The sequence below is a fragment of the Apodemus sylvaticus genome, chromosome 10, assembly GCF_947179515.1.
Source record: "Apodemus sylvaticus chromosome 10, mApoSyl1.1, whole genome shotgun sequence".
Classification (NCBI taxonomy): Eukaryota; Metazoa; Chordata; class Mammalia; order Rodentia; family Muridae; genus Apodemus; species Apodemus sylvaticus.
In genome coordinates this window covers 74,785,972-74,813,196 of record NC_067481.1, presented here as the reverse complement: position 1 = coordinate 74,813,196, position 27,225 = coordinate 74,785,972, and the positions used below count along the sequence as shown (strand labels likewise).

At 48.3% G+C, this 27,225-nt stretch overlaps 1 protein-coding gene across 1 annotated transcript in view; it reads left to right on the top strand.

The window, feature by feature from the left end:
- Positions 1–26,568, top strand: part of Rasgef1c (RasGEF domain family member 1C) — an 80,709-nt gene extending 54,141 nt beyond the window's left edge. Inside the window, exons 2-14 of the mRNA XM_052196576.1 lie at positions 409–591; positions 761–883; positions 1,759–1,896; positions 4,121–4,321; positions 4,888–4,962; positions 11,348–11,437; positions 13,582–13,684; positions 14,114–14,193; positions 14,280–14,375; positions 15,434–15,529; positions 22,472–22,595; positions 24,952–25,024; positions 25,837–26,568. Coding sequence (XP_052052536.1) covers positions 415–591; positions 761–883; positions 1,759–1,896; positions 4,121–4,321; positions 4,888–4,962; positions 11,348–11,437; positions 13,582–13,684; positions 14,114–14,193; positions 14,280–14,375; positions 15,434–15,529; positions 22,472–22,595; positions 24,952–25,024; positions 25,837–25,861 — 1,401 coding nt within the window. The 5' untranslated portion in view covers positions 409–414 and the 3' untranslated portion in view covers positions 25,862–26,568. The remainder of the gene's footprint in view (positions 1–408; positions 592–760; positions 884–1,758; positions 1,897–4,120; positions 4,322–4,887; positions 4,963–11,347; positions 11,438–13,581; positions 13,685–14,113; positions 14,194–14,279; positions 14,376–15,433; positions 15,530–22,471; positions 22,596–24,951; positions 25,025–25,836) is intronic.
- Positions 26,569–27,225: the final 657 nt, after the last annotated feature.

The following is a 27,225-nucleotide window of genomic DNA, read 5'->3' as shown; positions in this document are numbered from 1 at the left end:
GCCTATTTTTGTGACCAGTAGCTGAGGGGAAGATGGTGGCTATTAAGGACTTAGACAAACAACTTTTCCTGTGCTTAGTAGCACACCTCCTAGAGTGCAGGCAATGGGTGAAACTGAAACAGGGGGATTGCTGTGAGTTGCAGGCCACCTTGAATTATAAAGATAAAGAGAAGCAGAGGGAGAAACTTACAGTAAAAAAGACATGGTTCCTGGGGGAAAGAATCGGGGAGGCTATAGGAAAATGGAGAATAGGTGTTGGGCTGTGAAGTGGGGCACACTGGCAGCCTCTCACGATGTGCTCACGGAACTTAAGTGTGGACAGTGAGAGGCTATAGTCCTCCAGCCTGGAACCCAGAGAATCAGTGGGCCTCAGTCCAGGTTACCCCCAACCTTTCCTTACCATTGCAGGCAGGCATGCCCCGGACACTGACTGCCTCCGACATGGTCACCCCAGGCAGCCTCAGCCCGCCTCCCACAGAATCCACAGAAGGCGAGCCGGCTGGGCAGCCCCTCCTGGACGGAGCTCCATCCTCAGCCTCTTTGGACACGCTGATTCAGCACCTCGTGCCCACAGCCGATTACTATCCCGAGGTAGGTGAGCTGCTGCCTGGCGGGGGCGGGGGTGGGGGGAGAGGGCAGGAGAGGATGGCGCAGGTGACAGGGCTGGGGACGGCCTCCCTCGCGCCTGGGGAGTTGGGGCAGTCCGGTGATCCTCCCCCCCCCCCCGCGCTCTGATGAGTTTGTGTGGTACCCTCCCCAGAAAGCCTACATCTTCACCTTCCTGCTGAGCTCCCGTCTCTTCATCGAGCCCCACGAGCTCCTGGCTCGGGTGTGTCACCTGTGCATAGAGCAGCAACAGCTGGACAAGCCGGTGCTGGACAAGGTGAGGCGCTAGGCAGGCCAGGGGGCTCGGAGCACATCTGCATCCCCTGGTCTGACCTCACAGTGTCAGCTTTGGGGCGAAGCAGTGGCTGCTCCACCCTCTGGAAAAGGAGCCGGTTAAGCTTCTGACTTATCTGAGGCCCAGGACCTGCAAGAATAGGCCACTCTTGGCCCTGTGCCATTTTCCAACGTCCCAGCTCCATCTGATCCAAGCGAAGGAACACGGCTGATTCGGGTGCCTGTCCAGCACTAGGCACTTCTCTTTGAGGAACCCCAATCACCCAACAGGACATGGGTTTTCATACTCTGACGCTCCCCGCTCTGGCTTCATCTGGGAGCACAGGCCTCTCCTTGTGCCGGTTGGTTCTCCTGCACAGTGATGGCTGGCTTCCATTGTCAGGGCGACCAGCTAACCTCTCAATCACATGGAAAGACCTCTAAAGGGAAAAGGTTGAGATTTCATTGACCTCGCTTAGGTCACATGCTCGTCGGGGTGTGCAGTCACGTGATGCCTTAGAATCCTTGGCTCTGATTGGCCAGTACTCATATCGTTCCATCCCCGAGTCAATCAGCGGGGCCTGTCTCTCTGGGAAAAGAGAAGGGGAACCCCATGGGAAAACTAAGATGCCCTGACCCTAGGAAAGGGAGAGACCAGGGATGCTGTCGGTGGTAAAAACGAGATAGACCTGGCCTCAAAATCCGTGTCTGCTTCACTTCCGTCCCGTCCCATGTGTGAACAGAGCACAGATAGCCTGGGGCTTACCACAGCTACTGCCAGGGCCGATGGCAAAACTGGGATGCGATGCGCAGAACCTGCTCAGTGAGAGGCTCGCTACAGCCCACCAAGCGGCCCGTGCTTTCTGCTTCACCTTGTAGGCCCGAGTCCGGAAGTTTGGTGCCAAACTACTCCAGTTGCTAGCCGAGTGGACTGAAACCTTCCCACGGGACTTTGAAGAGGAATCCACCATCGGACACCTGACAGACGTGGTGGGCCGCATCTCCCCGTGTGACGAGGTGGGCCAGGCAGGATGGAAGTCACTTCCCCTTCCTGTACCTTCCCACCCAGGTCCTGAGCCTGTTTCCGGCTTCCTCTGGGCCCTTCTCTTCCCTTTTCTGCATAGAATAAACCCTCAACGGGCCCTCTGGAGCCCACGGAGGAGGCAGGGCCCGCATAGTTGGGAGGGAATCCAGGGCCCCGTATCTCCACCTTTTCCTTCTGACCTGGCAATGCTATTAGGTAGTGAATGAGACCCACCCAGGGGCTCAGATGGACTGGTGGCCCGGCAGTGGCTCTGTGACCCACTAAACCAGGGGCCTACTGAGGCCTCCCTCCTCCCCACCGAGACCCACGCTGGCAGTCCGTGTTCATGGCCAAGGACCTGTAATTCGGAGCAGGAGGAGGGCTCCACAAATGAACCACAGGAGCCGCTGGGAGAGCGAGTTCCCCAGCTGCCTGCCACTCCTCTGCCGGCTCTCAAGCACGTAAGGAATAGAGCTGTCTCTCCTAGTGATATTTACCACAGGCAAAGACCCTCAGGGGTTAAAGGCCAAAACTCTTGGGATGTGTAGACATCTCAATAAACCCAACTAAGCTAATGGTATCTCTCCTTAGAAATAGTGTCCCTGGAGCGACATGGCTCAGCAGTTAAGAAGAAAAGGACCGGAATCCAGTTCCCAGCATCCACACTAGCATCACAACTTACCTGTAACTCAGGCTCTGGGGCACAGATGCCCTAGTCTGGCCTTTAAGGGCACCTGTTCTGAAGTGTACACGCCAGCACACAAACAAACACATTTGCATCAATTTGTTTTAATTAAAAAAATCTTTTTTAAAAAAGACAGAAATAGGGTCTCTGCTGGAGAGCTGATGGATTTCCCATTGTGAATAGAAGGTGCCCCCGGGGAACCCCTTGTCCCTGTCCCCAGTTCAAGGCACAGTCCGAAGCAGGCCGTCCTTCCGAGCTCCATGTTGGGAGGGTTTGTCCTTGCCCTGGTCACTGAGTGTGCCCTGCACGCCCAGAGCTGGGCTGGGTTCTTGTAACAAAGATGGTGCTTCCTGCCCCCTGCAGCAGCATTCTAACTGGGGTCCTGTGAGGAAGGCAGCATTGCCAGGAGCTGAGGCAGGAGAGTGAGGCTGGTCCAGAGCCTGGTTCTGAGCCAGGCTTGAGGACCAGGATGGTTCCCGCTCCAGTCAGCAAGAGGCCGATCTTCCAGGGCCGTGTCTGTCCTGCGCCTTCCCTTCCTCCCCTTCCTTCCTTCCCTGGCTTCCCTGGCCTCTGCCCGGAGCCCAGAAGCAGCTGGTTCTACCTGAGACGTTCTACCCGAAGGACTGGCTCATCCCTCCCTGTAGCCCACAGCCTCCTCCCCAGATGGCCTTCGCTTCAGCCCCAACCACATGTCCGATGTAGGGGCCTTCTTCAGGATGGGACAGGTTCCCAGGATATCTGCTGGTACCTGGCCTTGTCCACAGAGTCATACCACACACACACACACACACACACACACACACACGTATACACACATTCAAAACACATACATACAACACATGACACACAAAACACACTCAAGACACACACATATATACACACACACTATATACACACATTCAAAACACATACACACATATATACACACAACACATACACACACAACATATGATATAAAAGCACACTCAATACACACATACACATAACACACATAACACACATACATACCACATACACACCACACACATACAAAACACATTCCATACACCACACACATTCAAAACACACAAAACATACTCAACATACCACACACACTACCTAACACATACCACACACACACACACAAAACACACTCAACACACACATATATATATACACATACTCAAAACACACACACAAAACACTCAACATACTACACATATACACTACATACACACACATTCAAAACACATACACCACATACACACACCCCACATGACACACACATACGTACCACATACACACACCACACACATTCAAACCACACAAAACATGCTCTACATAACACATACCACACACACACTTTGCACATGCATACACACTCAGCACATAAATACACACACTCAAAACACACACAAAAAACACACTCAACACACACACACACACACACATACACACACACACACTTTGGAGCCCAGGAGCCTGCAGCGGGGGTTGAGTTTGGGGTGTGGACCTTCAGGCCTGAGTGCCCTCTCCCCTCACCCCAACTGTAGACCTACGGGAACAGGGTGCACCAGCTCCTGCAGAGTCTGCACCAGAAGTTGGCGTCACTTGGCCAGGGGCCAGAAGGCCCAGCGGGGGCCGACAAGCCCATCTCCTACAGGACCAAGCCTCCAGCCTCCATCCACAGGGAGCTCCTAGGTGTCTGCAGTGACCCGTACACGCTGGCCCAGCAACTGACCCACGTGGAGCTGGTGAGCGGGACCCAGGGAAGGAGCCCTTCGCTGTGGCAAACACTGCCCCTAACCGGTCTTTCCTGATCTCAGCGTAGCTCAGGGATCCAGGCCCAAAGGGCTGCTACGGGAGACCCTAGAGCAGTCCCTCAGCATTCCTGGGCCTGGGACAGGAGATCTGCAGGTGCCAGCTAAGGGTCTAACCTGGGGACAGAGGAACGGGGTTCAAACTCGCATTCTGATGCCATTCACTGTGTGATCTTCTCAGAAATAAGGCACTTGCCATTTGGGCCCCACACACGAGGCCGGAAGTAGGGTGAGGCTGCTCTCCCGGTTTTCCAGAGCAGCAGCCGAGCCCTCCTTCATGTTGGTAAAAGGAATGAGCTGACCTCACCCCGAGCACATGGCGGGGTGTAGATATCTGTGTAGATACAGAGGCCAAAGGGCCCCCAGGAAGAGGTAATGGGGGGACGTTGACACCTCCCTAACACACACCCCTGACTGTGCCCTGGCTGCTTCCCAACTCGTGCCTCCTCCCCAGCGTGTGCTCCTCCCTCTTTTCTGACTCTTCTCCCGTCCCCATGCAGGAGCGACTAAGGCACATTGGGCCCGAGGAGTTTGTCCAGGCTTTTGTGAACAAGGACCCCCTGGCAGGCACAAAGGTAAAGGGTTCTTGGGAGAGCTGAGACTACAGTGGCCTCCACCCAATGGTGGCCATGATGGGGGACCTCACGGACATCAGCTGGGAAAGCCTCGACACTGCCCAGAGCAGAATGGAGGGCCCCTGGATACTCCACCTGGCCTTCCCAGCTCAGATAACGGCAATGAATCCCAGAGAGCCCAGGGGACTGGCTGGACATACCCCGCCAGATCACTCAATCAGCCAGGGTGGGGGGAGAGCCGGGAAACCCGCTGTCACCCTGAGTCAGGCTTCAACGTGGGGCAGAGAGAAGGTACAGGTGCACCTAGCATAGTGGGATGTGAAGGTCCTCCTTGTGCGTTTCGACAGGCACTTGTGCCCTCTAGCGGCCACTATAGGAAGTGCTGGCTGGTGCCGTTGCTTGAAAAGATTGGGAGGGTTGAGCCACACTAGCATTGAAAGCTAGTTCTTTCCTCCTAGGGCCCCAGCCACAGGAGTAGGGTGTCTAGCCAACCGGCTAGATCCAGTCAGAACTGGAAGCATCCGTTATTTGTGGCCCCGCCTTAAAAAAAAAGAGTGCAAATTAAATGCTGTAATGATAATTGCTCTTTTTAAGCTGCCCATGGTTTTGGTAAAGACCACAGGACTTTACTAGACAGATGAACAATAGCATCCACTATGCACACGTGGGTCCTGAGGCTGGGAGCTGGAGCTCAAGCGGAGAACCCTTTCCTCCAGCTCAGGAACCCCCTAGGTTGGTTCTAGTGCCAATCCCTGGAGGGAAGGGAGGGGAAATCTAATCTCACCGGTATATAGTTGAGAATTTGAAATATTTGACATTCTTATGAGTTATCTGTCCATATTCTTGTTAGGTGCAAGTGCTAATTTTTAAACATTCATTGTAACATGAGGTCCAAAAATATAGCAGTGACCTTTCCATAGACAGGATGTCCACTGGACTGTAACGCACCTTGAATATGTGATTTTATAGCACCATACATCACTAAAAAAGAAAACCCACGGAGACAGAGTATAGCAGATCTCTGACTGTTGGGGAGAAAATCCGTGAAAACCCTGAGGCTGTCAAGCTCACAGAGGTGGGGGAGGGCTTTGTAAATTCCCACGTTTCTCTTGAAAGCTTGGACTTCATCATTGGCAACAAATGCTGTGAATTGTTTCCTTGGAAGTGGTGGCTTTTTATTCATTTTCAAGACAAGATCAGCCAAATGCTGAAGTCTGAACAATGGGGGGTTTCTCCGTCATTCATCAAGTCAAAATAAGATTCAGTGAAAACCAGTGGTCAGTTCAGGTGCTTGCTCTTAAGACAGCAGTATTTTTTTTTTAATTTTTGCATGTCCATTTTGTAACTGACAGCACTGACTAGGACTTTTTGGTGGGGCGGGTATTAGGGATTGAACCCAGAGCCTCCTGCATGCTAGGCAACTGAGCCACCATGTGGTGCTAGGAGCTTCCAGCAAGTGCTCCTAACCACTGAGCCTCCCCACCAGCCCCTGAAATAATATTTGTTTTTATTTCTGTGGCAAGAATAAAATAGACATTCCACTGGTATAAGAGGACAGGAATCATCTCCAGATTCTCCTCCATTGCCTTACCACTCTGAAGCGCTGTTACTTAATACAGGACACCCCTGCCTGATTTTACTTATGGCTACTGGTACTTGCACCCTGGTACTACATTAAGCAGAAGTGTTAAGAAGTGACAGACACCCTTCTTTTCCTAGTTTTAAAAGGATCACTTTTAGCAGGCCATGCTAGAGTGTTTGCTATTTGATTATTTCTTCAGGTATCGATAAGGTATCTTGCTTCTTAGTTTGTCAAGAGGTCTTGCATGTGTGATTGTTGAGTTTGGGTGGACTGTTTCCTCTGGTTCTATTGCCCCGCAGAGATTAAAGGCAGTAGAGCGCCAGTATGCATCGGCACCGTATTAACAAAAAGGATCCAACACGTGTGTCCTTTTGGACTTTGACCAAGAGAGAGCCCAAATGAGAATTCTCCTACCCTTCCCCGTGTGTCTTGTCTCTGGTTTCTGTCCTGTCTGCAGTCTGTCCATCTGTCAGATATATCTGAATCTGTGCCTGCCTGAATGCTGCCTTTGTGAACCTGTCCCTAACAAAGGGCTTTGCTCTTCTCTATTAAACAGACAGCATAACATGAGGAAGGCTGCATTACATAAATACTTTAACGGAGTTTTACACGGAATGAAACTACCAGTTCCAACCTTCCCAAATAGCAAGCAGTCCTGCAGACAGTCTATCTCCATGTCCTTTCCCGCATTGGCGGCAGATATTTATCTGTACAAGGTCTCTTTTGTCCTTTTCACTCTTTTCAGCAAATGGTTACCACAGCACACATTTAAGCTCTGGACTGGGAATGTGGAAGAAAAAAAAACGCAGTTTAAGATTAAAGCTATGCATCAGTTTAGGCTGCAAAATCCAATTGTGTGAGAAATCTAAGACAAAGATGGTTGTCACATTGTTCCCTGAGAGGCAGGTTGAACAAGCAGGCCGAGCACACAGCAGGACTCCAGTCAGTCTTAAGGGAGCTCCAGTTGTGTTAAGGCTCAGCAAAAGTTCGCATCTTTTGAATATAAGAGATATTTTCATAATAATGTATCATCACAGAACTCACATGTTGTTTCTCCTCTACACTACTAAGTGACTGTTTTTACTAGCTTTTAAAAATCAGTGTTGAGGAGCTAGAGAGATGACTCAGAGGGTAAGAGCACCAGTTGTTCTTCCAAAGGTCCTGAGTTCAAATCCTGGCACCCACATGGTGGCTCATAACCATCTGTCATGGGATCTGATGCCCTCTTCTGGTGTCTGAAGACAGCTACAGTGTACTCACATATAATAAATAAATACGCCACCGGGCGGTGGTGGCGCACGCCTGTAATCCCAGCACTCTGGGAGGCAGAGGCAGGCGGATTTCTGAGTTCGAGGCCAGCCTGGTCTACAAAGTGAGCTCCAGGACAGCCAGAGCTACACAGAGAAACCCTGTCTCAAAAAAAAAAAAAACTAATGTTGAATCCACTTTACAATTCCAAAACAAGCAAACCAGGAGAAAACAAACCTTTCCTTGTCTCTCCTTTTCCCTGTGTCCTGCATGCTGTTTTGTTTGGAGAATCTGCCGAGATTATCATGAGTGAGACTGGGCGGCTACTTCTCTACTGGACACTGTTTTCAGCTCCTCTTCCTCTGTTCTCTGTGGTGTGTAAAAGCCTGGAATTTACCTATTGATCAGCTTTTGGCAACAAAGACTCTCTTTTTTTGTTTGTTTGTTTGGTTGGTTGGTTGGTTTTGGTTTTTCGAGACAGGGTTTCTCTGTGTAGCCCTGGCTGTCCTGGAACTCACTTTGTAGACCAGGCTGGCCTCAAACTCAGAAATCTGCCTGCTGGGCCGGGCAATGGTGGCAAACGCCTGTAATCCCAGCACTCTGGGAGGCAGAGGCAGGCAGATTTCTGAGTTCAAGGCCAGTCTGGTCTCCAAAGTGAGTTCAAGGACAGCCAGGGCTACATAGAGAAACCCTGTCTCAAAAGAACCGAATCCAAAACAACAAAAAAAAAAAAAAGAAAGAGAAGAGAGAGAGAGAGAGAGAGAGAGAGAGAAGGAAAAAAAGAAAGAGAAAAGAAAGAAAGAAAGAAAGAAAGAAAGAAAGAAAGAAAGAAAGAAAGAAAGAAAGAAAGAAAGAAAGAAAGAAAGAAAGAAAGAAAGAAAAAGAATCCACCTGCCTCTGCCTCCCAAGTGCGGATTAAAGGCGTGTGCCACCACTGCCCTGTGGCAGGAAAGACTCTGGAGACTGAGTGTTCTTAGAGATGTGACTTTCGTTAACCCGGTCAAGTTTGTCTGGTTGGATTGTTTCTTTGTTTAGTCTCACGGTTACCTAGTAACCATAAGGCTGTTTCGGTTCACTGTCCCCGCCCCAGCGCAGTACTGAGGCAGGAACTTCATCGTTCCTTCTCAGGCAGGCACTCTACACTTGAGCTATGCTCCGAGCCTTCCATTTGTGTTTTGTTGTTTTGTGACAGGCTCACTGACTAGTTCAGCTAGGTCTTGAACTCAGGCTCCCCCGCCTCAGCCTCCTAAGTAGCGTGGCCTTTGCCTTTCTCCTCCCTCTTAAGCTGCTTTGTAACTTGTTATACTGTGTCAAGAATTTAACGTTTGCCCTTAAATTTTTCTGTCTACAGATATAAAGCTACCCACTGGCAACTCAACTATTCTTTAAAATTTCTGCACATCCATGCTGGAGTCCCATTACTACTTTTTGTGATTTATTTGTTTCTCTTCATCAATATAACAATCACATCACTGGGATTACAAGTGAATGCAACAGAGCTTGGTGTGCACATGCACGTGCATGCTTGTGTGTGCGTGCGTGTGTGTGTGTGTGTGTGTGTGTGCATGTGTGAGTGTGAGTGTGTGTGTGTGTGTGTGTGTGTGTGTGGTGAGGTTCTAGGCATCAGACTCAAGTATTCATGCTTATCTGGCAAATACTTTGCCTACTGAGTCATCTCGCCAGTCCCAACTCCATATTTTGAAGCCGTGTTACTCAACACAAGCATGTTTAGACTTGTGATATTTTCCTGAGGAATTGAACCTCTTATCACAGTGTGGTTCCCCCTTAGTTGCTTCTACAGTGCTTTTCCATCAGAATTTTTTTTTTTTTTTGCTTTAAAATGTTGTCCAAATGCTACAAATCCTCCTTTACTTTCCATTGGGTTCTGTCCTGAGAAGCCCACCATAAAACTGAAAAATCTTAGTTGAACCACTAAAGTTGGAATTCTCAGAAGAGCTATGTGCCATTTGTCAAATGTGCAATTTCCTACTTCTCTTTGATTTACCTCCTTGACTTAGAAAATGTCAGGAAGTGGGATTTGACTGCAGTTGCTGGTGTGAGGGGTGGGGCGGCCTCCTCCACTCCTGTGGTCTTTGTCCTCATCTCCCTTGACTCCCCACGTCTTCTGCTCTCCGTTCTTTACGTTTTTTTCCATCTACCTCCTCTACTCATTGAAAAGTATCCCCACGGATTTAACATACACATTCCTTTACCTTAAGTTTAATCTTTTAAGCAGTGGTCTGTGTATTTACAATACATAGAATGTTCAGCATAGGTTGCATTTTTTTTTCTCCAAACATGACTCAGGAAAAAAATTCAAATGGAAATCTATAGATATAGATACACATATACATACATACATACATACATACATACATACATAGAGTTGATTTTGTTATTCCCATTAATTAGGTTCTAGAACACCAACACGAACGTCAACTTAGCAAATCCTAAGCCATTGCTCCTGGGGGAAATGCAGCATCAGGTTCACACAAGCTTCTTTTCTCAAAATTTTCTACAAGCAATCAACACCTAGACATGGATACGCGCTCATGTGTAAAAGAACACATATCTAATGTGCATTATGGAGTAACAGGCCAACTCATGCCAGGGTCTGAGCAGGAACGTGAGAGTAGAATTTTTGCCTAGCATGGATTTCATCCCCAGCATCACATAAAGAAAATATTTATTGGTATATGTATCTAATCTAGCTACTTACTTGTCTGTCTCTAAATCTGTTTGTCCACTCACTTGTCTATCCATTTCTCTCTGTTTGGCTATCAATGTCTGTAGAGGCCATAGACAAATGAGAGCTATCTAGGACATGTTTTCTCTGTAGGAGATACCATCATAGCCTTTGTGTGCTTCAAAAATAAAATGTATCACTTTAGTATTATTCTTGGAATCCTTTGAAAACATGGAAACTATTCTCCAAAGAAAACATAAAAGGAAAAGAAAAGAGATACTAACCAGAGGCAGGGAGAAGGATCCTTGCTCACGGTGTGGGCAGAAACAAGACATGGCAGCTTTATTTAGTTCAGTCTTAGCTGGCAATGCTTATGCAAGTGGCTCAGGTGTTTTGCCTTCCTGTGCCTGTTCCCATTGGATGGGAAAGCAATGCAAGCTATTAGAAGAGAGAAAGAAAGGTAGTACACAAATTAGCAAACACAGGATCTATGGGTAATATCGATTCTGTGTATATACTCGAAATCTTGAAGTACAGCCTTATTAATTGATGTATTTATACATCATCTGGTGCTGTGGATGGACCCAATGGTCTCTCCCACATTGTGAGTGTGCAGTCTATGCAGGGCTCTATATCCAACCCCTCCCCCCCTTTGCCTTCTCCTGCCATTGTGATCCTGGGGATAACCCCAGGACCTCTAGCCTCCTGGAAGACCAGGAGGTTCCACATCCGATCATTGTGTTTCTGATCTGATTGTGTTTGTGACTTTGAGATTGTTCCATTGTCTGGGCTCTTCATAATGACTGTGACCTGATTCTACGCTCTAAAAAGTTATCAGTAAGGAGACTCAGCCCACATGTCTTTCCTAGCCCCGCTTCAGTGACAAGACGAACAACGTAGAGGCCTACGTGAAGTGGTTCAACAGACTATGTTACCTGGTAGCCACAGAAATCTGCATGGTGAGTAGTAAAGCCAGCTTGGTCCTGCCTGCCAGCCGGAGGCTACCTGGGGACGTATCGAGTCCCAACCTTCCAAGTCCAGGGCTCGGCTGGACCATTGTACCAGACCAGGTTCACCTCTTCCCTCCAGCGAAAGTCTCAGGGTAGATCTACCAGCCAAGTGGAAATCAGACTATTTGCTGGGGACTGAGGGCTGGCTACTGTGTGCCTCCGTCTGGACCTGTCTGCCTCAGGCAGCTGGGCTGTGTAGCTTACTTGGGGCTTGGAGATAAAAAGGGATCTAACCTTTAAGAATTGGGAAATTGCATGTTAAAAGTTCAGGCCAACAATGAGATTGGAAATAAATCTATTCCTAAATCTTTTCTTTATTTAATTCCAAGCCCCAACTGCTTTTTAAAGTTCAGGTGTTCAGTGTAATCTAAAAGCGTACTGTTGTTTGTGTAGTTAGTGGATGATGCTTGCAGGGAATGGGAGGCCATCTCCACAGGTTTCTCTGTGTCCACTCGCCTTGCTTTGTATGTGTTTCTTCACTGTTCCAAAGGACAGGTACAATTTGCCCCAAACCATCCATCACTGGTACACTTTTTATCTGTCATTTTCTGAATATAAAAAAAAAAATGATGGGCCATAAATTTTTTTTAAAAAGCTGCATTCCAAAACAAGTCCAGGCCAGTGGCGGCTTCTGTCTGCAGGAAGTTCTGTCACCCTAATGTTAAACACGTTGGCACGGAGGGGAGGTGCCTGGCCAAACCCTGCCTGTCATCTTCTCTTCCTTTAAACTGTCCTCTGGACGCTGTCTTCACCCTCAGGCAGTGGTGCTCAGTCTTCCTAATGCTGACACACTAATACAGTTCCTCATGTTGTGGTGACTGACCCCTCAACCATAAAATTATTTTTGTTGCTACCTCATGACTGTCATTTTGCTACTGTTATGAATCATAATATAAATATCTGAGACGCAGGATATGATCTTTGACACCCCTCCCCCGTGGGTCACGGCCCACAGGTCAAGAACCATTGTCCTGAAACACACTGGGTCAGACCGGCTAGGTTGGCTCACAGGGTACAAAACAGGTGCTGAGACAGAGCCTGGGGTCAAGGGTCAATGCTCATTCAGGGTCAGCAGCTGAACAGGGCAGTCAGGTTTGTGCTGAGGGAGAAACCGACCTGTGGTGTTCATAGTGGGCTGACACGGTCAGCGTCTATCTAAACATCACCTGGCTCCATCACTGTCCTCCATTAGTGTTGCTATTTGATGGACAGGACTAAGCCTCAGGTGGGCAAAGAGGACTCTTTGGGGGCTGTGATGGTACACCTACAGTGTCACTTCCTGGTGGCTAGAGAGACAATGGTGTTGATGGACAAGAAAGATGCTCCTAAGTCGGGCAGGAGAGGCGCATGCGCAGAGCAATGGTGGCGCACGCCTGTAATCCCAGCACTTGGGAGGCAAAGGTCGGTGGATTTCTGAGTTCAAGGCCAGGCTGGACACAAAGTGAGTTCCAGGACAGCCGGGGCTTAAACAGAGAAACTCTGTCTCGAAAAACCAAAAAGAAAAAAGAAAAGAAAAGAAAAATGCTCCTGAATTGTACTGGCCTGAGCCTGTTCCCACATTCCCATCACTGGCTCGGCAGTTAAGGTTGGCTAATGTGGAGGCTAGACCACCCAGGAACTCGCCTGAGATGGCCCTGGGGAAAGGACAGCTTTGTCCTGAGCCACCAGAAAGATGGAGAGTCTTAACTACTTGTCCCTAAGGTAAGTTCTCACAGCGACAGGGGGGCAACACAGAGGGCGGGCCCAGGCTTGGTGTGTGGCCTCTACTGAAAAGAGAGGAATTCCACGCTGGGCAGAAAGGAAATAGCGCTCTTTCAATCTCTTAGGGAAAGTTTGCCCTTGAAGGGGCGCCATCCCAAAGATGCCTCCCAGCCTCTCTGGTGCAGGGGCGCCCCACAGGAGCATCACTGACCCACCTCTGCCCTGCACGCCTCTGAGCTGGGTACCGCATCTGCTATCAAGGGTCCCGAGACCTTGGGCTTCTCAGCTGTGAAATGGGCTCAGAGAAGAGCAGGAGAGCTAGGCTGGTTGGTTGGGGTGTTCGAATGGGGAAGGACACGTGCCCCACTGAAGCGCGGGTGTCGTCTCCCCAGCCAGCCAAGAAGAAGCAGAGAGCGCAGGTGATCGAGTTCTTCATTGATGTGGCCCGCGAGTGCTTCAACATCGGCAACTTCAACTCCCTCATGGCCATTATCTGTAAGTGGACTTGCCCAGGCCTCGAATATCCTGTGTGGGGACCACCAGCGAGGTTAAAGTGGGGACGGCTGGCAGGTGGGGTGCGCGGCAAGAGTCTTCTCTGCAGGGTGTGGCTCCAGAGGCTGACGGAGGTGCTCCATTTGTAGCAAGGTCAAACACTGAGGGATGCCTTTGAAGAGTCTGGCAGTGTTCACTATAGACAGAGAGGAGGAAACCAAAATAAGTATTGATGCAATGGCAGACCCGGTAGATGGGTCAGTCAGAGAGTCACATACACCCAAGTCCACCTCAGTACAAAGTACACCGGCACCTGCCCACTCAGCCGCCCTGCAGCCACAGGCAGGGCACACGGAGACCGGTTTTCCTCTGGGGACAAAGGGGACTGCCCAGGCGGGAGGAGCCGGCTCATCTCTCTTCACCATCTTCCAGCTGGCATGAACATGAGCCCTGTCTCCCGTCTGAAGAAGACTTGGGCCAAAGTGAAAACAGCCAAGTTCTTCATTCTGGAGGTAAACAGGCCTGCTGGTCCGAGGGGTGTGGCCATCTGGTGCCTGAATATATCTATCTACTCAGATGTCTCCCTGTCTCCTTCCAGCACCAGATGGACCCAACGGGGAATTTCTGCAACTATAGGACAGCTCTGCGCGGGGCCGCCCACCGCTCGCTCACTGCTCACAGCAGCAGAGAGAAGGTAGGGAAGGAAGAGCCTTCAAAGCTTAGACGGTCCGGCCTCCATAGCTCCTCCTGTATTATTTCCGGGTAGGCTGTATCAATGTGTTCTTTAGCTTTCTGTCTACACTGTAACCAAATACCTGACACAATCAAGTGATAAAGCAAAAAGGTTCGGTTTTTCCTGCATGTTTTGTAGGTTTCAGTCCATGATTGGTTGACTTTGTTACTGTAGGGCTCTGATGGTAAAAACACGTGATAAAATTGAACTGTTCACTTGATGACAGGGGAGCCAAAAAGAGGAGAAAAAAACCTCAAAATTCAAAGGCATGTCCCCAGTGACCAAAGAGCTCATGCTAATTAAACTCTATCTCCTAATTTTTTTTCACAGCCTCCCATGAACACCTCCCTGGGAAGCAAATCATAGTTATAGGGGCCTTTGGAAAACACATGATCCAAACTGTAGCAGTCAGGAATCCAAGGGACCAAACCACATGGCCCAGTCCCTGCCCTAGTAAGCCTGCCGCAGCCAGGAACCAGGACATCAGAAAGCCAGGCAGCAGGGGCAGGGACTTCTCTCCACTGAGTATCTAGAACAGGTGGGCTCCATGATCCCCAGCCCCCCACTTAACTCTGATGGGCTTCAGCATTCCCATCTGCCAGATTGGAAGACTGAGTCCCCGTGAGGATTCTTCACTGTTCAGTTGCACTGCGAGGCAGTAGCAGGGCCAGGTATCGAGCCCCATCCTGCCCAGCTTTTAATATACTAGCCTTGCTATACTGCATCGGCTGCTTTGCTGAGCCCAGGACACAAGTGATGCTGTGCTTTAGCCTCAGGGTACTGGCTCCCAGCTCACGAGTCGGACTCTAGGGCGGACTGTATAGAAGCTGGGCTGTCACCTCTGATCAGAGAAGTGACTTGCAGCAGTGGGTTTCTGCATGAGTTTTCTCCCATGCATACTGAGGCTGTGTAAACATGGGACAGAGTGGCACTTCCTGTGCCTGTACTCTGAGCCCCCTTCCAGCTCTGGGCTACTCGGGGCTGTCCCTTTATGTTGATCTGCACCTTCTCCCTTCTAGATTGTCATCCCCTTCTTCAGCCTGCTCATCAAGGACATTTATTTCCTCAATGAGGGCTGCGCCAACCGCCTTCCCAATGGGCATGTCAACTTTGAGGTGGGTCAACTGACTTTCAATAATGCTAATTGTCCCCAGCACAATCAAGGGAGGCAGCTAAAGAGAGGCCTCCAAATGAAGTGCTCGTGATTCGAGCAGGAGGACCCCACCCCCAGAACCATGAGAAGAAAAGCTGGGTTTGTTGGAATGGGTTTATGATCCCAGTCCTGGGAAGAGGAGAGAAGTGGATTTCTGGGTGTCTCTGGACAGTCAACCTAGCTTAATTCATTAGTTCTAGGCCAGTGAGAGACTGTCTTTTGTTTGTTTGCTTGCTTTGTTTTGTTTTGATTTTCCAGGCAGGGTTTCTCTATGTAGCCCTGGTCATCCTGGAACTCATGGAGATCCACCTGCCTCTACCTCCCAAGTGCTTGGATTAAAGGTGTGTGCCTCCATGCCCAGCCAAGAGACCCCATCTTAAAAAGCATGATAGGCATTGCCCGAGGTCATCCTCTGGCCTCTACTTATCCGAGTGCACCTGTAGTCACACAAACACAAACACACACAAAAGTTGCCAGCGTGGGACTGCTGGACCCTGGATAGCTAGGTCCATGGGGGCTGCAGGCAAGGCAGGGTGCCTCAGTTTACTGCCGTTTCAGACTGGGGTTGTCCAGGTCCCCTAACATCAGCCAGAGGGCTGAGGCTCAGGCACATGCCAACAGACACACTCCATCCTTGGCATTGTTCTCAGCACAGGGGGCGAATTATTTTGACCCTTGAAGAGCAGAAGACTGAAGAGAAAGCCAACCCTGAAGACCTACAATGGCAGCTGTCAAGGTGCTTCAAGGACCACGCAAATGTGCAGTGCATGGGAACCACAGCAGTTCCCAAAAAGGAGGGTCCCTGGACTGCAGGACAAGCGTGTAAAGCGGAAACCACAGAGGGCAAAAGCAAAGAGTTTTCTGCTCCCACAGCTCACCAGTCTCATTAGGTAGCCTTCAGGAAGTTCCCATGACCTCCCAAGCAGAGACACCCCCATCTGCTGGGGTTCCCACAGCAGGCTGGGCATGAGCCCCTCGCTCAGAGAACCAGAGTTCCCGAACACTTCAGAAGATCCCCTCCACACACTGATGTGGTGGGTGGGCTCTGTAGACAGAGTCCAGCAAACAGCATGGCTTAGTGGGACCTTCCAATCTGTAGGGGAAAGGAGGCCCTTGTCTTGCAGAAGGCTTAACCCTACCAGGTGTTCACTTAGCCTTCAGCGCCAACAAACATAGATCCTAGACCTATTACTTGCTCTATAGAAGTGGTTCTCAACCTATGGGTCACAGCCCCTTTGGGGGGGGGGGTTGAACAATCCTTTCTCAGGAGTCTGCTAAGACTACCAGAACGCAGATATTTGCATTATGATTCACAACATTAGCAAAGTTACAGTTATAAAGTAGCAGTGAAAATAATTTTATGGTTGGGTGTCACCAGGACATGAAGAACTGTGTTAGAGGGTCACAGCACTAGGAAGGCTGAGAGCTGCTCCTCTGAAGGAAGCTCATCCTCTTACTTCTGTCAATGGGGCCACAGCTGTGACTACACAGAGGTCTTAGAGGTTGTCAAGAACTCTGTGAGTGTCCCCAGCTGATGAGGACCACGACACAAGCCTGGGCTCTTTGGCCTACAACTGGTGTCTGCACAGATCTCAGGTAACACACAGGCCTGGTTGTCCCAAAGTTGGCAGATCCAAAGGACTGTCCAGCCCAGTGGTGGTCCCAGGGTCTTATCTAGAGGCCACATAGATGAGGCTTCAGGGGCCAGGAACTTGGGATGGATTTTTCTGTTGGTGTCCCTGACATATAACTGAGAGCGGGGACTCTTCTCTTCTTGAACTGGTCCTTAGAAACAGAGCTGTGGAAGACTGTGAGCCAGTCATGTGACCACACACCGAGGGCAGGTGGTAGGGGCTAGACCCGGCTACTAGGGCTGATATGGGGATGAAACAGGGCAGGCTCTCCAGTGTGGACGTGGCTTTGGGCTGTGTCCTACCTTCTTTGCCGCATCTGTGATCAAATACGCTGGCAGAAACAAAGGAGAAAGGGTGTGTTTTGGCTTATGGTTTCAAGGGGATGAGAGTTCATCATTAAAGGCAAGGAACGGAGGGCGGGGCAGAAAGCTGGCTGGCCACATTGTGTCTCAGGAAGCGACATCCACACAGCAGGTGGGACCAGGCTGTCAACCCTCCAAGGCCACCCCCAGTGACACACTTCCAAATCTGCACCTCCCAAATGTTTCATAGCCTTCCAGCAGTGTCACCAGCTGGAGAAGAAGCCTATTGAGGGCATTTCACAGGCTGCTATGTGTTTGGAGTCCTTCTGAAAGTTAGCATGCTTTTAAAGTTTAAACACATATGCCGTCAGCCCTCTGTTTCCCTGGGCTCTGCATCGGTGGATGGAAAATATTTCTTCTTTACATCTGTACTGAAGACATACAGACTGTTTCACTTGTCACGGTTCCCGGAACAATGCACACAGAATCCATTTGCATAGCATTACATGATGCTAGGTGTCAGGAGGAACCTGGAGACAGTTTAAAGCCTGCAAGAGGAGCTATCTCTGTTATGCAGAAATAAATGTACCATCTTTTCCATTGCCATTATAATATATTTTAATTACAACCCATGTTTTATATTTTTTCTCTTTTTATTGAATATCATCTTCACTTACATTGCCAATGGTAAAACCTCTCCCAATTTCCCCATTCCCCAAAGGCCCCATCCCCTCCTCCCACCCCCTGCCTCCACGTGTATGCCCCTCCACCTGACCCATTCCTGTCTCCACCCCCTCGATTTCCCTTTGTTGGGGCATCTATTGAGCCTTTACCTGACCAAGGACCACTCCTCCCACTGAGGCATTCCTCTGCCACATTTGGCTGGAACCATGTGTACCCCTTGGTTGATGATTTAGTCCCTGGGAGTCCTGGGGCATCTGGGTGGCCAAAATCATTGTTCTTCCCATGAGGCTGTAAACCCCTTCAGCTCCTCCGGATCACCCTCCAACTCCTCCATTGGGGACCCCATGCCCAGTCCAATGGTTGACTGCTGGCAGGCTCTGGCAGAGCCCCTCCGGAGACAAGCATGGCATGCTCCTTTTGATATACACTTCTTGTCATCCATAATAGTGTAGAGGTTTGGTGACTGTTTATGGGGTGAATCCCCAGGTAGGGCAGTCTCTGGGTGGCCTTTACTTTAGCCCCTGCTCCACACATTGTCTCCCTTATTGCTCCTGTGAGTATTTTGTTCCCTTCTCAGAGGAAACAAAGCTCTCTTACTTAAGTTCTCCTTCTTGAGCTTCCTGTGCTGGGTAAATTGTAACTTGTTTATTTTGAGCTTTTGGGCTAACATCTGCTTATTAGTGAGTGCATGCCATGTGTGATCTTTTGTGATTGGGTTGCCTCGCTCAGGATGACACTTTCTAGTTCCATCCATTTGCCTAAGAATTTCATGAATTCATTGTTTTTAATGGCTGAATAGTATTCCATTGTGTATATATACCACAGTTTCTGTATCCATTCCTCTGTTGAAGGACATCTGGGTTCTTTCCAGCTTCTGGCTATTATAAATAAGGCAGCTATGAACATAGTGGAGCATGTGTCCTTATTACATGTAGGAGCACTTTCTGGGTATATGCCCAGGAGTGGTATAGCTGGGTCCTCAGGTAGTACTATGTCTAATTTTCTGAGGAACCACCAAACTGATTTCCAAAGTGGTTTTACCAGCTTGCAATCCCACCAACAATGGAGAAGTGTTCCTTTTTCCCCACATCCTCTCCAGCATCTGCTGTCCCCTGAGTTTTTATCTTAGCCATTCTGACCCGTGTGAGGTAGAATCTCAGGGTTGTTTTGATTTGCATTTCCCTGATTACTAAGGATGTTGAACATTTCTTTAGGTGCTTCACAGCCAGCCATTCGAGTTTCCTCAGTTGAGAATTCTCTGTTTAGCTCTGTACCCCATTTTTAATGGGGTTATTTGACTCTCTGGAGTCTAACTTCTTGAGTTCTTTGTATACGTTGGATATTAGCCCTCTATCAGATGTAGAGTTGGTAAAGATCTTTTCCCAATCTGTTGGTTGCCCTTTTGTCCTATTGACAGTGTCCTTTGCCTTACAGACACTTTGCAGTTTTATGAGGTCCCATTTGTTGATTCTTGTTCTTAGAAAATAAGCCATTGGTGTTCTATTCAGCAAATTTTCCCCTGTGCCTGTGTGTTCAAGGCTCTTCCCATTTTCTCCTCTATAAGCTTCAATGTATCTGGTTTTATGTAGAGGTCCTTGATCCACTTGGACTTGAGCTTTGTACAAGGAGATAAGAATGGGCATTTGTATTTTCTACATGCCGACCTCCAGTTGATCCAGCACCATTTGTTTAAAATGCTGTCTTTTTTCCATTGGATGTTTTTATCTCCTTTGTCAAATATCAAGTGACCATAGGTATGTGGGTTCATTTCTGGGTCTTCAATTCTATTCCATTGATCTTCCTTCCTGTTTTTGTACCAATACCATACAGTTATTACCACTATTGCTCTGTAGTAGAGCTTGAGGTCAGGGATGGTGATTCCCCCCAGAAGTTCTTTTGTTGTGGAGAATAGTTTTTGATGTCCTGGGTTTTTGTTGTTGTTGTTGTTGTTGTTGTTGTTGTTGTTGTTGTTCCAAATGAATTTGCAGATTGGTCTTTCTAGATCTATAAAGAATTGATTTGGAATTTTGATGGGGATTGCATTGAATCTGTAGACTGCTTCCAGCAAGATGGCCATTTTTACTATATTTATCCTGCCAATCCATGAGCACAGCAGATCTTTCCATCTTCTGAGATCTTCTGCAATTTCTTTCTTCAGAGGCTTGAAGTTCTTGTCATATAGATCTTCCACTTGCTTGGTTAGAGTCACACCTATGTATGTAACATTATTTGTGACTATTGTGAAGGGTGTCATTTCCCTAATTTCTTTCTCAGCTTGTTTATCCTTTGAGTAGAGGAAGGCTACTGATTTGTTTGAGTTAATTTTTATATCTGGCCACTTTGCTAATGTTGTTTATCAGCTTTGGGAGTTCTCTGGTGGAATTTTTGGGGTCACTTAAGTATACAATCATATCATCTGCAAATAGTGGTATTTTGACCTCTTCCTTTCTGATTTATATCCTTTGACCTCCTTTTGTTGTCTGATTGCTCTGGCTAGGACTTCAAGCACTGTATTGAACAGAACAGCCAATAGCTAGTTAACCTTAATCTGCCTTTCTGTGTGTTAATCTGTGTCTAGGGAAGGGAGCAGTAGCCAGAATTCACCTAGTGAGTCTGAGGCCAGTGGTGGGTGCACATGTGGGACTCTCCTTAAAATCAAAACAGCAAAAGCAAGTGTGTTCCCTGTGGCAATTCAAGAGGCTTTGAATTCGAGGTAATTCAATGATCTCTAGCTTCCTCATTAACTGATATTATTATATATTGGTTTACAACCCTGGTCAGCTTTCTTTATTATATGGATATGGTTCTGTAATATGAGAACCCATTGTACCTTTTAAATTATTGTTACTTAAAATTAATAAACTCCAATTCTTGAAATTGAAAAAAAATATATACCATCTTAAAAAGGGACCAGAACCTCTGTGGTTTGGGATTATCTTGGTTGGGGTAAGGGGATCTTAGAACCAATTGCTTATGCATATTAAAAGATGATTCTAAGCTATATAGCAGTGGTGCACACCTTTAATCTCAGCACTCAGAAGGCAGACACAGGGCATATTTCTGTGAGTTTGAGGCCAGCCTAGTCTACAGAGCGAGTTCCAGGACAGCCAGGGCTACGCAGAGAAACCCTGTCTCAAAATAACAACGAAAATGATTCTATTTTAAAATACACTTAAAGGAACTTACTTAGGACTATTCGAGGTGCTTGCTGCCACACCTGAGTTCTGTCTCTAAGGTCTACATGGTAGAGAGATAGAACTGATTCCTGCAAGAAGCCCTTGACCTCTACCAGTGCACTAATGTACACATATACCTACACATATGTATACAATAAAATGTCACAGTTGGTGGGTTTTTTTTTTTTTAAGAATTTACTTGGAGCCGGGCGGTGGTGGCGCACGCCTGTAATCCCAGCACTCTGGGAGGCAGAGGCAGGCAGATTTCTGAGTTCGAGGCCAGCCTGGTCTACAGAGTGAGTTCCAGGACAGCCAGAGCTATACAGAGAAACCCTGTCTCGAAAAAACCAAATAAAAAAAAAAACCACAAAAAAAAAAAAGAAAGAATTTACTTGGGTTTCATAGATGGAGCCGCAGTTAAGAACATACACTGCTCTTCCACGATCCCCCCATTCGGTTCCCAGCACCATGTCAGGAAACTCACAAATGCCTGTAACTTCAGCTCCAGGGATTCTGAACAACACTCTCTGCTGGCCTCTGTGGGCACCTATACTCACACACACATACCCACATATATGCACATAATTAAAAATAATTCAAATCTTGTAAAATTACTTAAATTTTATCTTAATAGATTTACTGAATTGCATTTACATCAAGAAGCTTGTGTCATTTTCCCAAAGGAAAACGGAGAAAAAGAAAAAAAGAATTCTTGCTACATTTAGGCCAAGGCTGGGAGCAGCTAGGTATGGTGGCGCACACCTTTAATTCAGGTATTCTGGAATCAGAGGCAAGAGGCTCTCTGTGAATTCAAAGCTAGCGTGATGCACACAGGTAGTTCCAGGCCAGCCCTGGCTACATGGTGAGACACTGTCTCAAAAAACTGTGTGGGACAATGGCTGTCACCCCTGGGAGGCATTGCTGGGAGCCTGAGGTGCCACAGGATCTAAGAAGGAGAACTGACAAGGTTCTCACAGAATGCTCAGCACCCTTCCTAGGTTCTGCTGCCACCTGTGGTCCCATGTTCCCGCTCAGATCCCCAAGAAGGGTGATGACCCAAGGGAAGCCGCTCACTCTCCTCCATTTTGTGTCTCTGTAAACATGGCAGAAGTTTCTGGAACTGGCCAAGCAGGTTGGAGAATTCATTACTTGGAAACAAGTGGAATGTCCTTTCGAGCAAGATCCAAGCATCACGCACTACCTGTACACTGCCCCCATCTTCAGCGAAGACGGTAAGGTGGCCTCACGGCCTGTCTCTCAGTCACTCGCCATGCAGGGACACCAGCTTTGGGCTGAGGTAATGTCTCACGCATACTTGTTGGACCCAGCGTGGAATAGAGAAGGTATATTCCCTTGTCTGATGAGCACCCAGTTGCCTCCTAAGGAGCGCAAGATATCAACTCAACAGGTTGCAGGCTAGCTAGCACCTCAAGGACCCCTGAGTCCAGATTCTTCCCTGAACAGGGTGTGATCATTGTCAGCCATTCTAAACATGAGCAGCCTGTCCATCTGCCATGATCATCTTGTGTTACAAGCATAAATGAAGATAGTTGTCTTTCAACAGTGTCAGAATTCTATACAATATGGGAGAATTAGAGTAGGGCATAGCCTCACTTCAGCACCAGTGTCCTCTGGTTTTCTCTCATTAATAAAATGTCAGTGGAGGAGAGAACTGGGGCTCACATGAGGGGAGCCAAGCACTGGTTTGGTACCGGTTTTCCATGGATGGTGCCTGTGTGGTGCATGTGATGCACACTGGCGTGAGACACTGATTTCTGGAGACTGTGGAAGGCCTCACACACCTCCAGGCAAATATCCTAACACTGAGCTATATCCCCAAAAGCCTCTTTTGTACTTTTGATTTTGAGGCAGGGTCTCACTAAGTTGCCTGAGATGATTTCAAACTCATTTTGGTAGCCCAGGCAAACCTGACCTAGTTAGTGGTCCTCCTCCATCAGCCCCTAAGGTAGCTGGGATTGCAAGCGTGGAGCACCAGGTCTGGCTTGTTAAATGCACCGATTTAACTGTAACAGTTTCAGTTTGCATGCGTTTATTGGGACATAACCGTGTCATAGCCCAGGAAGCCTCTGTGTAGACAAAGAGGTCTTGGTTTTGGGTTTGCTTGTTTCACTCTTTGTGGTTACCTAGAAAATTGTTTTTTGTTTTGTTTTGTTTGTTGAGGTAGGACTTCACTATGTAACTCAGGTTAGGCTAGGACTTATGTAGGCCAGACTAACTCCAAACTCACACTTGGGTCTCCCAGTGTTAGGATTATAGGCAGGAGCCAGCATGCCCCATCTGACAAAGAGTTTCTTGTAAAACTAAGTACTATTAACATTATATAACTAAGAAATTGCACTCCTGAGCATTGATTTACTTTAGATAAATGATATTCAGGCTCACTGAGAAACTACAACAACAAAAAACAAACGAAAATTATATACATGCATATATATTCTATATAATGACTATATAATATTCTTCAAATTACTGAAGGAATGGAGAACCTATTAGTGATTGTTGGAAGTTAAGAAAAGGGAGAACATCTGGCATGTAGCTTGATGGTAGAATGTTGCCCTGGGTTTAATCCCCAACATCACTGAAAGAAAAGGGGGGGGGGGAGAATAGGGGCGAGGAGGGAAAGGGGGAAACTGTGGGGCCATACAGGAAGTGGCTGTGACTCTAAACGGGCACCTTTGCCCGTGGACCTTGTGGAAATGATACTCGGCCTGTGTCGTTATCCTAGTTATGAACCAGAGTACTTCAATTGATGATGGAATTGCATCCCAGTAAACCCATCCTACACTGGAAATACCACCAGTCAAAAAACACATCTCTAGTACCCCAGCCTACAGATTGTCATTACAGATTGGTCTAGCCTGCTGCTAATGCGTTAGAATACTCACAGTCCGGTAAAGCACAGTCATCTAGCACAGAGACAACTGTTTTCCTTTTTCAGCCTTTGTTTTTGTTTTTGTTTTTGTTTTTGTTTTTGTTTTTGAGACAGGGTCTCACTATGTAGCCCCAGATGCCGTACAACTTTCTAGGTAGACCAGGCTGGCCTTGAACTCACAGAGATCAGACTGCCTCTGTCTCCCGAGTGCTAGGATTAAAGGTAAGCCACCATGCCTGGTCTAACATAAGACATTATATTACTACATGTGAAATAGCCCATGTTGTTTATTAAATGTGATACACTGTATATATTGGAGTCCCATGACTGATAATAAAGTGACTGCAGCCCATGGAGAGGAGCACACTTCTTATTGCTAACTAAGAGAAAACTCCAAACTCAAATTTCAGACTGTGTTATCTACTAAATGTAGATAATATTCAGCATCACGAGTAGAAAAACTGAACATTAAATCGTCGTAAGTGAAGGACGCATTTTGCACATTGGTACCGCTGGGGGAAATTGTGTAGAGGGGGCCATGGGATCTCTGCGTGTTATTTTTAAAAATCGCCTGTAAACAGTGACCTCCAAATGAGAAGTTTAACTCACAAACAAAAAGCAGGTCAAGTTCTGGGTAAACAAGGAATTGTGGTCACCTGTCGCACGCGCATAATTTCACTTCCGTTTTGGTTCAGGTCTGTATTTGGCTTCCTATGAAAGCGAGAGCCCAGAAAACCAGACAGAAAAGGAGAGGTGGAAATCTCTAAGGTGGGTCTGTGTGCCCGGAAGGGGCGGGAGGATGGACCAGGCGGGGGTGGGGGGGGGGAGACAAGTGGCTGTTTGAGGCCAGGAGGAGGCTGAGGGCGGGGCTTGCAAGCTGAGGGCGGGGCTTGCAAGCTGAGGGCGGGGCTTGCAAGCAGTGAGTATTGGAAGGAGACTGAGCCAGTGACCCCTCGAGCCTGGCTGCACCTCTGTGGAATGGTCAGGATACATATCCCGGGCCTAAACTTACTTATTTACTTATTTATTTATTCATTTAGTTCGTTTGTTAGTTTTTTTTTTCAAGATAGGGTTTCTCTGTGCGGTCCTGGCCATTGTGGAACTCATTCTGTAGACTAGGTTGGCCTTGATCTCAGAGATTCACCTGCCTTTGCCTTCTGAGTGCTGGGATTAAAAGCATGAATCACCATTGCCTGGCTCTAGTCCGTATTTTTATGCCAAAAAAACTCACATGTGCACACGCATGTGCATGCACACATACACACACACATACACTGCACACTACACACTACACACACACACACACACTGCACACTACACACTACACACACACTCACTGCACATTACACACACACTGCACACCACACACACACACTGCACACACACTACCTCCTGTTTGTCCAGCATGCTCACACAGCAAGACAGGAGCCCAAAGCAAGCAATGAACTTAGAGGGCTGAGCGAAAGCAGTATTTGCCACCCCTCTCTGGTCCTCTATCAGCTGAGAAGGTGGCCTCTAGTGGAAGCACTCTGACCACAGGAAGGGTCTCACCTCACTCTCCTGTGTGTCTAAACCTGCAGATCTTCTATTCTGGGGAAGACATGAGAAGCCCTGAGAGAGAGGAAGAGGAAACCCCGGAGCTGACACGGGAAGTCCCGACCCTGTCGCAGACGACCCAATGGGTGGAGACTGACGCAAAGCCTCATTACTTTGCAAGCCAGACGCTGTGGACTGCTCCCTGCCGCCAAGGCCACATGGGCACAGGAAATCTTTCACGGGACCTCAGCCCTGGCTGGCTTGGCAGGGCCTCCAAGAGCAACATGCCTTGGGCAAACATTGCCTTTATGACCATGTGGGTCACATAGTCAATCTGTCCATTCTGGACAGGGACATAGCGCTCGTGCTCCCCCTCCCCCTCCGTCCCCCCTCCCACCCCGGACAGCTGGGTGATTGCAATCACGTGATCTTGTTGAATGACTTGTGCTATGGTGAGTAACGTTTGGGAGGCTCTGTAACTGCAACAGGCATCACAGCACACCACCAGATGACCCTGCGTCAGCTTCGAGCCCACTCTAGCCCCTGGCATTCGGCTGAGGGGGCCCCAGTCCTGTCCCTCCCAGCAGACTTGTTTCTGCGGCCATGCATCCTGCTGGTATCAGGATAGCCCTCGGGCAACAGGAGTGAGACAAGTCACTGAGACAAACCGGAATCATGAGTCATGGAGTCGGCCATGTGTGTATGACAACCTGCTGCCCAGCTCCCTTGTAAACTTTAGAGTCGGAGTAAACACATGTTTGTACGCCTGTCCTGTTCATGAGTGTCCATGTGTCTGGTCCTTAGGCCCAGGATGAGTTTTGACAGAGTAGGGTGCAGGGTTCTCAGATCGTCCCCTCCCCCCCCCCCCCCCCCCCGGAACGCAGTGATACACTTTCGGAACAGAATGTGAAGCTGAGATGCCTCTCTCCATGAAGTGCCACCGTGAGGACCTGAGGTTGGATCCCTGGCACCTGTGTAAAGCCAGCTGTTAGTGGAGCACATCTGTAAAGCTGGCGTTGGGTGGGCAGAAATATGCAGCTCTCTGGAGCTTGCTAGCCAGTCAGTGACCAGTTGCTGAGCTCAAATTTCAGCTCGAGACCCTGTCTCTGTCCCTGCCTCCTGGCCACATAGACAACTACAGGGGCCCGTGAGGAATCCTTATAATTCTGAAAGGATTCTGGCAGCATCCAGCCAAGATGGTCTTCTCCAACCCCTCCCCTCAGGCCCCCCTGGGGTTTGAGGAGTGCATCAGCCCTTGGGCCTTCGCTCTGCCCACTGACTTGTCTACATCTTGCATTCTGTGAACGCTGCCCAAGTGTCACCGTTTATAGTATACATTGACACATTCCAAAGATGTGACTTTGACAGGGTATTAGTCACTCTTTAACCACTTAACAAATACTAGAAGAAGCTAACTTAACGAAGAGGTCTGG